The 12,803-nt window shown below is 33.7% G+C and overlaps 1 protein-coding gene across 5 annotated transcripts; it reads right to left on the bottom strand.

Moving 5' to 3' along the window:
- LOC109349500 lies at nt 3,670-11,727 on the bottom strand. 5 transcript variants are annotated; one of them, XM_019590321.1, is made up of 6 exons: nt 11,402-11,727; nt 10,032-10,548; nt 9,001-9,144; nt 7,517-7,757; nt 5,334-5,834; nt 3,670-4,511 (listed from the first exon to the last, which is right to left on the bottom strand). In XM_019590321.1, exons 2-6 carry the CDS (start codon nt 10,518-10,520, stop codon nt 4,084-4,086), a joined length of 1,803 nt encoding a protein of 600 aa, XP_019445866.1. In that variant the 5' UTR covers nt 10,521-10,548; nt 11,402-11,727; the 3' UTR covers nt 3,670-4,083. The 5 variants fall into 5 exon arrangements, with proteins under 5 accessions (XP_019445866.1, XP_019445864.1, XP_019445865.1 ...); XM_019590319.1 differs by having other exon boundaries at nt 11,429-11,727; XM_019590320.1 differs by having other exon boundaries at nt 11,451-11,727.

Here is a 12,803-nt window from a genome sequence, read left to right as displayed (position 1 = left end):
GATATATTTGTGGGAGATATGGTTGTATAGAAATAACATTTGTTTGAAAGAGGAGTCTCTTTTGACATGGAGGAAATTTTGCACAACATCATTCTGTGGATCTATTCTGTTTTGAAAGCCAAGTTCTTAGGAACAAGCATTTCCTTTTCAGACCAGGTGTTAAAGCCCGTGGAATGTATAAAACAATGTGTTGTTGCAGTTTAAGGGATCATCATAGTGCTAACTATGTAATCTTTAGGGTACATCGTATACATACATTATATTAGGTACCTTACAAGTAAGTGAGTGTAATTATACTTGAGGGTCAATATGTACTATGAGGAATGAAGCTATTCTTTTTGGATAATCAAGTGAGTTGCACATTGAGTTAATGAATATGATTTAGACTAAATTTTGGATTTGGTTATTTTCTTTTATAATTTTACACTCTTTGACTTTTGCAAACTAGTTATGGACTCTATATATTGTATTGACTTAGCTTATAAAAGATCATTTCTTGATTTTATATTGAGCAGACACCTCTTGTATTCTGTTTAATACAAATTTTCTTTTCAAGAAAAAAAGCTTGAGGGTTTAGTGTAATATTTTAAGTATGATAGGTAAGTGTAATTAAAATAAATCTTGTTAAGTTTTAGTTAATTTACTCGTACTCTATTTTATCACTTATGTTAAACTTGATTATGTTTCAAGTTGATTTAGTGTCTCCATTTTGTATTTCTATGTATGACTCATGCTGTTCCACTTCACAATTTAAACTCTCATCAAGCTGGAATCAGTTTAAATTAAGTTGTGTACTTTGAAATGATGATGAAATATTTATGGAAAATGTTAAACCCATACTACTTTAGGTGGTATAGGAAACAGAAACATAGAAAATGATAAATGAATGGTGTAATAGAGAAGGAAGAGAGATACAAAGAAAAATGATGTGTAAAGGGAAGTATAAGGAAAAAGTATAAAAATATCATTGCTAAACTTTTATTTGAAAATCAACATCCAAAATTGTGTAGTTTGATGAATTTTTGGATTATGGCTAAAGAATATTGAACTTGATTCTAGGTTTTAAAATCTTTTTAAGATTATCTAAAGTTAAGCTAATAAAATGGGTCGATTTAAACGCACTCAATAAGTTGAAATTATTAAAATGAGCACAAAGGATATTCAAGAATACAAAAAGATAGATAAGTTTCATCGTTTCATCATGTGGAAATATAAATTCTCAAAAATAATCTTATTATTCACATGTCAAAGGGATAATCATCTTTATTTGCTCTTATTCTCCATTGAAGATATATTTATGTGAAAGAAGAGCACCCACATATAGCACTACACGTTGAGGCATGTAGTTTCTTAAAGCTAATTCACCACGTTCACTTGTACAAAGCCCCAACATGCTTAGGTAGCCATTGTTCAAAGTTGCTTAACTAACCTTTTTTCCCTCTTCAAATTAACATGTACTGCTTTATGTTCGTGCACTTCACATTTTCGAAAATGTTTCCTTAAAGCTAAAAGAGAAATCAATTTTCTCTTGAAAATGTTATTGGCTTTGTCTTCAAAATGCAGGAAAAACAAGGTGTCCAACTGTTCCAATTTTCATAAACTTTAATAAAAATAAAATAAGGTAATCCAAAGAAATGCAACTTTGCAACTTAATTACTCAAAAATATCCTTACAAGCAAACTACCGAGTACCTTTTTTAATCTAATGTTTAGTGTATGATCTCAGTTTGATTATATTTTACTTGTTGAAGATCTTAGGTTGTCTTGTTTTCAACAACAACCTTTCTGTTGAACTTGTCATTACTGAAACTCTGACTTCTCTTATTCATGCTTTGCTATTTTAGCTATTTCCATGACAAAAGCTGCTAACTTATTATTAGCTAGACAAAGAAGATAGTTGGAAAAATAGGTTCTGGTCTAAACATTTTGAGGTTTAATTTATGCATGTCTGTCTTCATTGAAAATTCTGGTTTGTAGACATTGCATTAGTGAAATATAACCTTTAGGTTAATACTTAATAGTTAATACCGAAAAAATATAACTTGAACTCATATTCAACCTTGTTTGATCTTTTATTTTCTTCTTTTCCATTTTCTAACTTAATAAACCAACCAAAGTCCCATCAATATTGTCTTACTGTTAGATAAACTGAATTTCTTCTTTCTGGGTAGTCGTGGAGGAAAAAATAAGAAGAGAAAATGAATAGAAAAAATATTTTTTTCTTTTTTTTTGTTTGGTCGGATAAAAAATGAGAAGATGGTAATAATGTTGTGATTCAAATTACAAAAAAAAATATCTTTAAAAAAAATAGAAAAATATTGTTTTATTATTAATTAAAAATAAATATTTTTTAAATTATAAAATTAATTATAATTTTAATTAACATTTTTAATTGTTATGAGTTGGGATATAGCTTGAGATACAAGTTGGGATATAGCTTGAGATACAAGTTGGGAGAACAGATTCTGTGCAGGTAAAATTTCTTTTTCTCTTCTTACTTCTTCTACCTTAAGTGGAGAGAAAAAAATTTTGCCAGTCAACCCAATTTTTTCCTCTCTTCCTTCTTTCTCCCCTCTAACCAAATGGGAGAAATTCTCCCTATTTTCTTTCTTCTCTAAATAGGTACATTACATTAAAGATGCTTTTCAAAAAATTTAAAAAGTAAAATCTTCTTGTATATTTAATTATGCCACAACCTGACATAGAAAGTTTATATTTTTTGGTAGGTTTAGGCTTAGTCTTTAAAAGTTAACGAATGAAATGCAATGAATACCACATATGTTTCGCTTCTTGGTCCTAGTCGAACTTGTGATTATTTGTTTACAGTTGCTCACTCATTCATGCACTACCATGAATAATATAAAATCTATTTTTCTTAAATTGATAGTTTTGTACAATTGCCTTTATCAAATCTAAGTGTCCTTATTGAGTTCCGTAATTAAGGACTCTTCAAAGTTGTGTTATTGGATTTGGGTGGGACTGTGTTGCCCTACCATGACAGGATCTGTTTATTGTTTACCTTATAGTGCATTTAACGTTGCTAACTTATGACCATATTTGGTTAATTGAGCTATGAACTTATTTACTTCCACTTTACAAGTACATATATTTTTAGTTTAGTTTATGTTAATTTCAGACATATACATGAGAATAATGCTATAAACACTTGTAACAATAATAATTGACCTGCAATCTTTAAAGTAGCCACCGGATTCACTTTTTTCAATAAAAATAAAAGTTGTAATATATTTCACTAAGTTTTTGTTCTGTTTCCAAATTGAATTGGATTTAATATGTATATACTTACGTATTTTTGACATTGTCAGCAAATCTCTATCATTTATATGTTAGTTGTTATTGACTATCAAATAAAAGTAATACAAATCAATGATTAATGATGTGTCGAGAGTGTAAAAAACTTTACACTAACAATGCATAAATTTTAAACTTAATTTAATTTGCTTGAAGAATCTTTATTTGATAAATCGTCCATTTTGCCTTACATAATTTACTCACATTAACTTATACTGTTAGATTTATCTAGTGTAAGTTGGGGTAAACCATCACTTCAGTCTACACAGATTAATAGAGGAATACCACACAAGACTAGTAATTGCCCTTCATGTAAAATCATCATGTGTAGAAGGATAAACATAAACATTGAATAAACTGATGCTAAAGTATAGAAGGATATGGATATTGAATACACTGAAGTTGAAGCAGCTTGACAAGTATATATTTAACATTCTTTTCACTTACAATAGCGGCTCCTCTTTCAGGAATGCTTTATGATACAAGTCTACAATGTGGTATACATCAAAGTTTCTTAAAAATGTCACCTATGAAATATTATATAACCCACGAGTGACTAATATGACTTTACCAAAACATGAAAGAAGAAAAAAGATAATAAGAATTTTATCCAGAAGAAGTGAACCTTGTTTATCCTATACTTTGGAAGCATCTCCCATGCTAAGCACCACAAGCTAAAGGCCTTTACCTAAAGCACAGAGAACAGCAATACAAATGATACTGTCTTTTCATGGAGTCTATATATATATATACTGCATTTTACTTCAACTTGTTACTTTAACTCTTTGATGCTAAAAGAAGAATTTGAGTGTCTTCTTCTCTTTGCTTCAGGCTCTCCTAAATGCAAGGAAACAAAATTATCTTCATCAGGGCCGTTCTTAAGTTCAGAAACACTTCTAAATTCTATGTCTTCTTTTGGATAGGTTTGATGTGCTGGAGACTTATCTGCATAAGTTGGAATGAACTGGTATTCTACATTTGGAGCTGGTTCAAACTCATTTGTTATATGAAATTGATAAGGCCTTAATGATGGGTTGACTCTTTCGGAGGGTTCATCTTCAACTGGTGCTTTCTCGACATTTAAGCAAAAAGGCTCAAAGCTCGCTTCAAGCTTTTCTGTTATTGGTATAATGGGAGAGGATTCTCCCACTGTAGAATCAATTCGAGCAGCTGAACCACTCCTTTGCTCTTGCACCGCAGCTATGAAATAACCGTAGAAAGGGAAAGTCAGCTGTAAATGTTAAGCAAAGAAATAAGTCATCAAAAACTACGATATAGTCACTCATACCATCCCCTATCTGAAAATGGTTTTGGCAGCCAAGGGGGATCCCTGCCTTACAAACTATCTTGTCTCTTTCTCAACAAATATTATTTTATAGGCTTGTAGCAAAAGAATTCATAATTATACCTCAGTCTCCAAAAGCTAACAAAAGCCTCAACAAATTTATGCAATACATAGCATCTAGTGGTAAACACACACATACCTTCACAAAAATTTAAAATATGGGCAGTGAATAGAAATATACAGCATCATAGTTCAAAGTCCAGGGCACATATTGTTGGGAAGAACCCTTTTCTGAAATCAGACAAACTATCTCACCAGTCTAACTCCGAAGATTGTTGGCTAGATTTTCTTATCCAGAGGTTTTTCAAAAGAATTTCTCAATCAAGCATAGACAGAATTGAAACACATAGGCCTTAATTGAGTTATTAATCTCTTATCAGCAGAATAAAGTTGTGGGTGAGAAACTGAAAATATCACGAATAGGAATTCAACATTTGAAATATATGCTGACCGATTTTAATATTTGAAATAGTTAACATTCCCCCCTAGCACCCGAGACTTCAGCCAATTCTGACCGATTTTAGTTCATACATCAGTAACATTTGAAACCTGCTGGATTCCCAGGCCCCTCAGCATTATGTGTGAAAGAGTAAAGCACGGAATGATGAAGTCTTTTACAGATGATTCTACTAATTAAGGGAATTGATTAACTAACAACTGAATGTTCTATAACAAACCTTGGAGGGCTTCATTTGATGTTATGAGATCAAGTTCAAGGAGATCAAGAAGTCGGCCAAGGTCAACTCCACTCGTCCAATTTTCTGGGGGTTGGCCAACTTTTAGTTTCAAACGACCTCTATTAGCTGTCCCACCCCAGATAATGCCAACAGGCCGTGGCTTCTCCCTGTTGCGACCAGTCAAGAGAATGAGACTCCCACTGTCACCTTCAAGGTCAAATGTCTGCTGGTTCTCACCAACAACAAGAAAATCCGTGAGAAAACAAATCCCTTTCTCGTCGTTGTACTCTAGGGCATAGGCCATTATTGTCCCTGTAGTCAAACCAGAACTTCTTCCAACTTTAATCACTTGTCTTCCGATGAGACTGTTGATTGAAGACTGCAAGTCTATGATGTTGACATCACCAATCTCACCCACACCTTTTACAGATGTAGTTACACTGTTCATATTAAAATCTTCTGCAAATGGGATGAAAGCCCCATCAGCTCGCACAAATGTTTCTGCAGGATAACAAAATTGTAATGTGAATGTGCAGGGCCAACAGAAAAATTCTAAGGCAAAATCATTATTATTCCTACCCATAGGTCCAAAACATATTGGACCGGCCACGGACGGCCCAACAGGTCAACAGGTCAGCCAACACAATAGGACCAAGACCCGTAAGGCCTGTACCATGGCCCAAGATCCGGACCAACCCATGATAGCCAACAAGGTCTACACATCCGGACGACAAGGTAACTTACGACTGAAGACTCCCTTAGGGGTTACCTAGGAGCCACCATAGGCCCAGAGCTAGACCTGCCATGTGACTGGTTGATAGGACGTGGGCATGACATCAATCATGATACCACTGGACTTTCCTTCAGCACAAGGTAAGCCCATCTCAATCAGTATCACCTCTCTACTCTCTCTTTAGCTATCTCATATCCTCTATAATACTAACTTGAGCCTCAAAGTCTATTTGGTACCTACCCAAGGTGGTTCAAGCCCCATTCTCAGCCCGGTTCAACACAATTTACACACTTTAAGGCCGACCCTTAAATTGGTTCAACCTACCTCAGATATCCCAAGGTCGGTTCCAACTTGGTTCAGCCCAGAATCTCTTTTGCTATGTCATCTGTCCGACCAGACTAAAGAACAATAACCAACAAGTTTGATGTGTCGTTTTTCAAAGGCACGCTTACATATATTAAATATACTCTACTTTCTCGTTGTAAGAACTTAAATCACTAGCAGAGCAGAACACCTCCAAGTATAAGAGAAGAGTGAAAGAATTGGACAAAGTAGGTGATATTGAGATGCAACAAATATTCAGCATCACATCATAGGGTTCACTTTATCAAAAGCATAACCTAGATAACTTTATCAAGCGGGGTAAGAATTTGGACTATTCAGCACAAATTTTTTCATGTTGAGAGCTATAAAATGTAATACCCCCTCAATGAAATTGCTAGATATATAAAATCATTATGTGCATTCACCTTAAGCTTTAGGGATAGTTTATTCTTGATGTCATACCAGAGCTTCTATCATAACTTCGTAAGTGATCTATTCTTCCGCTTCTATTCTTTTAATACAAAACTGAATTTTCGCACACATAGGGGGACCTGTGCATTTGTCCACACCTTGAGCCCAAAGGGGTCTCCCGTGAGGTTGCATGTTAGATATATAAAACTAATCATGTCCCCTCATCTAAGAGCTTTAGCTTTTGGGACAATTACTTTTTTTGGCGGAATTTTTTTACAAAAAACTCCAACACTATATTTGTCCTCAATAACAACAGGATTCCACCTCCCAAAATAATGCTCTAAAAAGAAAGATCTTTAACTCAACTGTTATGCCATACTCATTAAACCCCTGGCCTGAGACTTTGCGTTCCAAGGTTTGAATACTGAGCCTTTGGGAAACCCACTAAACAAGATTAAACCAAGAGGCGGCTGTCTATATCCAGATGATTCTACTTTTGTTCTTTGTCAAAACATTTTTCTAAAGAAACTCCACTTGATTAATTCCTAGAGAACAGCAGCATAAATAAATAGCTATAATTTTGCATATTTGACATTAAAGATGTGAAGTTAGAGACCAAAATATAAGACTGACAAATAGCTCTTTACAAGACTTCTGCCTATTGACCACCATAGGTAAAATTTTCAAGACCATCTGCAAGTTGAAACTATGTTACCTGGGTTTATTCCTGCAAAAATCCCATACCAAAGATCATCAGTAATAAAAGATGTTGCTCTCTCAACTGCACCAAAATATACACCAGGTCCAAGGCTGGGTGGTAATGGATGAAACATTTTCTGGTTCGGATAATCCAAATCAACAGCTACATGTCGATTTGTTAGAAACCCAACTTCTTTATTTCCTGTTCGGCTTTTAACAACAGCACCCAAGGTTCCATAGGTCTCTTGGCTTGCAACCTTCAAGGAGAAGAAATAATATACTATCTAGTAAAATTACCAGGATATCAGACAGATGCCAGAATTAAATCTAGTGTCAAGGTAAAGAGCTCTCAAAACAATGTATGAAAGGGTAAGAACCCTTCTTATCAAAGAAGGTATGTAAAACAATCTTATCCATAAAGTAACATATGAAAATGAGTTTATATACTATCTAGAAAGAGAAAGAATCAGCTCGCCAACAATGTAGCATAACTATCCATTAAGGCCCAAAAGAGACAAAGGTAGCATTTGGCATGCCAGTGAAATAAAATGGAACAGAAAGGAATAGAAGTATAGAACATTAATAAAGTGGTTCTGTTCTATTCTCTTTGACGCCACCCTTTTTTATCAAACAAAAATGCCCCACTTTTTAACAATGTCTTGTTCAGTTCTATTTATAAAATAGAAAACATATAATAGAATCGATATTTTATGTTCTGTCCCCTTTTAATGCATCTACCAAATGCTACCAAATAATTATGTGTTTACAACTATGATTACACCATAATAAAAAAAAGCTATAAAAAATGTGGTGCGACACACGAGGCTTCGACCTAGTAGGGTTTGGAGAGGGTAGATATACGAGCTATGATACATATTAGAAAATAATTTAATGTCAGGCTTGTACCCTGAGTCAGGACCCGCAATAAGTGTGGCCACATCTTGAACCAAAATCTACAACAATTGTACAATGGGTCTTGACACTTATAAGCTCCTTCACGCATCCCAAACCATCCAATGTGGGACTTAAACTCACACTTGAATACCCAACAATCTCCCCCTCCCTCAAGTGTGTGTATCACACACCTACCAGTCACTCCCCCACAGATCCACCATATCTAGCCAAATTGTCGGCTCTGATACCACTTTTAGGATCCACAACCGCCAACCGGTGGTTGGAGCTCCCCAGTTGCAGGTACTAACAAAAGGGAACATCAAATTTCAGCAAAGTGGCAAATAGTTATCCAATTATATTAATCCCCCATGCAAGACCAAATTTCTTATAAAGCCTTGTTTTCCAGCAAGAAAGGAGGAAACACTATAATATCAAATATTTAACTTCATTCTACTCCATAAAAATAAAATGATAATCAAGACTATAGTAACGAGGTGATATATCTTTCCTATCAAATTGAGAACCTGCTATTTTCCTTTTGACTTTGCATTTAGCATACAGAAAATATAACACACGTGAGAAATTGATTGTTCAAAGCAAAAGTACCTGAGAACCAGAGCCAATAGATGAATCACTTCCTCTTAAGCCATCAGCAAGCTCTGTGTATAATTGTTCTTTCGGAGTTTGTGCAGGTGCACCATAATAGGAGAACTCCAAAACATCCACATCACACCAAACACCTCCCGGGCCCTGTTTAACAAAATTAAGAAATGACCTCAACTATTTGTTGATAGATAAATGACTTCAACTTCATTGAATAGAAAAGCTTCATTAAAGATAATAACAACCTTTGGATCTTAAAGAATACTGATATAGCTCCATTTTTGCTTGAGGAAAGTAATTTTAAGAAAAATGAACCTTTCATAAGTAGTTATGTGTTCGCTATAATGCATCTGTTTTTTTCATACTAATCCATAAAACCTGCCCAACTAACTTATCAAAAGCCAAAAAAATCATAAGGTGTAGTTTGATAGACTACATTCTATCAGCATTTGAGAGATAAAAAACATAGAAAAATCTTATGTTAATGCAACTAAGATTTACATTAACATGTATTACAATAAGTTAGAGGAACAAATTGACCATTGCTATAAGATTTTTGGAAATGGGTGAAGCGCACTTTGTCATCCTACCAATTTCATAATCATTCTATCATTAAAAGACAAATTTAGGTCAAAGACTTATAACTGAAATTCACAGTTCACTGACTTATCAGCTTGTGGAGGGATGTTCCCAAAATTCTAAGTGCAAGATTTAGTAAATAAAATCAGTACCTGTAAATCATAGGTTCATTTACGACTAAACACGGTCCTGAATAATTCGTAAGAACTGTAAAAAGTTTTAGAAAGTCAGTTTTTTTATTTCCCATGTTCACAATTCAATAGTTTTGCCCCAATTTATAAACCAAATCCTGAAGGCAATATATTACCTTTATCTACATGTAAATACTAAATACAAAGATAAGCTTAAAAAAACAGCAAAAGTAATTAATCAACAAATTAATAGAGAAGTGTGAGAAGATCTACTAAAGTCCCATTGAAACCTGCAATATAGCCAGAAGAACTAAAATTCCCCACCTCAAGGGCAGCAGGTAGGCAGTGAACATGGTTGAGCCATTGTCGGTGAACTTTATGGGCAACAAAGACAAGAATAGCCGGAATATCAGTCAAAACACCTCCTCTAATCCGAAACCCAATTGCAGTGCCAAGACTAAATTGGCGTAAGATCTTGCTATGAAATGCCCTGATAGTCATCAATTCAAGCAAGGTAGTAGCTCGCTGTCCTGTAGGCAATTGACCCAAAGTTTCAGGTAGAACTCCCTTTTGAAGGTTTCCGAAATAGTTGGCCCTATCTTCTGCTGCGTCATTCCAGCGACTCAACGTAGGCCAAGAAAAGTAGGCAGTGTTGCTTTCAGAATGTTGTGCACCTGCTGCAAAAGGCGGCAAGGGCAAAGGACTGGATGAAGGATGACCATAGCAGTTCCTTTCCAGGTCCAGGGCCGACTCCTCTGATTGAGTTGATCCAGAGTGATGAATTCTTAAATCCAATGGAGTCCTCCGATTCATCTGCCTTCGTCAGCTCTCCTGCATCACACTAAATGTGGCTTGCTAGCTTAGAAAACTAGAATAAATGAAGACATATAATTAACCAAATCAAATCAAAACACCACTTCCTGTTATGCTCAAACTAAGAAGACTTTGCAATTAAAAAAATCAGCACAGATGGAGAAAAAATTTAAGACGGTATATCTTATGCAGTATTAAGCATAGACTTATCCAGCAAAAGAAAAATGGTTGCTCAAAGTAAAATTCATCTCAATAAAATAAAATTAACTAGCAAAGGGGTATCATTTCATGTAAAGGGCGGCAATGCTCCGGATTCTGAGGAGGGTAGATGTATCATTTCATACAGACAATATAAATATCACAGATTGGAAAAATAAATACAATAACAATCAAGCTTTAATTTTATTAGGTGAGGTCGACTACATAGATCAAGCAACATCATAATATTCTATCCTATCATAAAGCATGTTCACTGACAAAATATTGATTTTTAAATCTTTCTTAATCGTTTTGTCTACAGTTTTTTTTCTTGGGCTCCCTCTTTTTCTACGAATTGAACTAACATACATTTGATCTACTCTCCTAACTCAAAGAATTATGAAACTTACCACATGAGGATGAGAATATTAAATATAACCCGTCAAATACAATGGTAGTTTAGATTTTTAAACTCTGAGCACTAAATAAAAAATTTATAACTGCTACCTCCTCAAAAGTCAAAACCAAATTTATAGCAAGTTTTCAAGTGATGCATAAAAGAGAATCATTAACAGCTAAAAAATCCGAAGCCTTATGCAAAACGACAACAGACTCGGCTTTGAAAAACATAAAACACAGAATTCTCAGCTGATGCACAATCAGTGTGGAAAACAAAAATAAACCAATTAAAAGAGGTTGTGAAAAGATACAATTTTTGGAGAGAAAACTAACCAATCAGCGATGGTGTTGGGGTTACGGAAATGGAGCCAAAACAGGGGAGGTTGAAGGTTTTCATGCTCTATAACATGTAAATTGTGAGGCAATCATCTATGACGATAATCAGAGGAAGTGATATCCTCTTCTTTTTCTTCTTCCTGCTTAGCCTCTCAAGTTTGTTGTATAGTGCAGACTGCAGAATTATGATGTGTGTTGTGGAAAAGAAATAGTGAAGATAATGGTGAAAGAGCACTGAATGTACTTATGGATTTTTTCAAGAAAAGGAGCATTAATACATAAGTATCCCACCATGATAATTTGTCCCAAAACTTCATTTCCCACATATCTCAAGTTAATCATATCCTACCATAAATAGTATAAAATATTAATTTATATATTTTTTTTTAAATATATGACAACATTTTATTGAGCTGGGGCACAATGAGACATAAAATATAAGTAAGTTTTATGTATCCAGGACATAGGGGCACATATTCTGTTTATAGTAGGATATTTAGATAGAAAAAATATATTTATATTAAAATTTTAATAGAGAAAAATGTATATATTATAGTATAAGAATTTTTTATACTATGATTGTATCATTCATTATTGAATTTTAATTATTATTAATTTTTAAATAAAATTATTATAAATGAATGGTGGAGAATGTATTGACGGTGTATAAATCTTTATATTATCAATGCATATATATTACACTCAATTTAATAATATTTTTTATCAGTCTCATCAAATAGCATATATAGTAGTATATTTTACAGGATAAAAGATATACTCTTGCATACATTATTAGTATATATTTGTGAGGAAAAATAAGAGAAAAAGTGTATCAGTTTGATATTAATATCATTATTTTAGTTGAATCAGATGAGTTAAGATGGTACTTTTGTAACTTTGCCTAACTCAAACAAATAAGATTTTCTGGAAAATGCTTGTTTTTCAATAAAAAAAAACCTGTTTAGCTTTAAATTTCAACACATAAATGGATATGTAATGTACTCATACACGGTAGAAAATTTGTATTTATATTTTAATTATTTCTGATCTTTTCAACTTTTCTAATCTGTTTTTTTCTTTTAGCTATCTATATGGATGGATTCGATTCCAATCATGACCCTCAACAATCATTAGTGGGGAAGTTTGAGTGGAAGAGATTTGTGCATCTTCGAAGTATTTTATATTTATTGGATACATATTAACTATTTATTTATGTGTGTGGGGTTTATGAGGCCGTACCTGTTTGCTCCCCAAAAGTTGCACACCCTTTCAATCTAATAATTCATTTCCCACCTAGCTATAAAATTCGAGTAGTGACAACTTTTCCAAAATATCATTTTTTATATCATA

This window comes from Lupinus angustifolius, chromosome LG06 (genome assembly GCF_001865875.1).
Source record: "Lupinus angustifolius cultivar Tanjil chromosome LG06, LupAngTanjil_v1.0, whole genome shotgun sequence".
Classification (NCBI taxonomy): domain Eukaryota; kingdom Viridiplantae; phylum Streptophyta; class Magnoliopsida; order Fabales; family Fabaceae; genus Lupinus; species Lupinus angustifolius.
Note: the sequence above shows the minus strand (reverse complement) of the source record. Positions and strands in the feature narration are given on the sequence as shown.

Bases quoted from the DNA above. Each gene is read 5' to 3' on its own strand.
- LOC109349500 (XM_019590321.1), bottom strand. From the start codon at position 10,520: ATGAATCGGAGGACTCCATTGGATTTAAGAATTCATCACTCTGGATCA. The intron at 9,145-10,031 runs GTGGGGAATTTT...TTTGTTAAACAG, and splicing joins GCCTACCTGCTGCCCTTGAG to GGCCCGGGAGGTGTTTGGTG. The intron at 5,835-7,516 runs GTAACATAGTTT...GTTATCCTGCAG, and splicing joins TTTTGCAGGAATAAACCCAG to AAACATTTGTGCGAGCTGAT.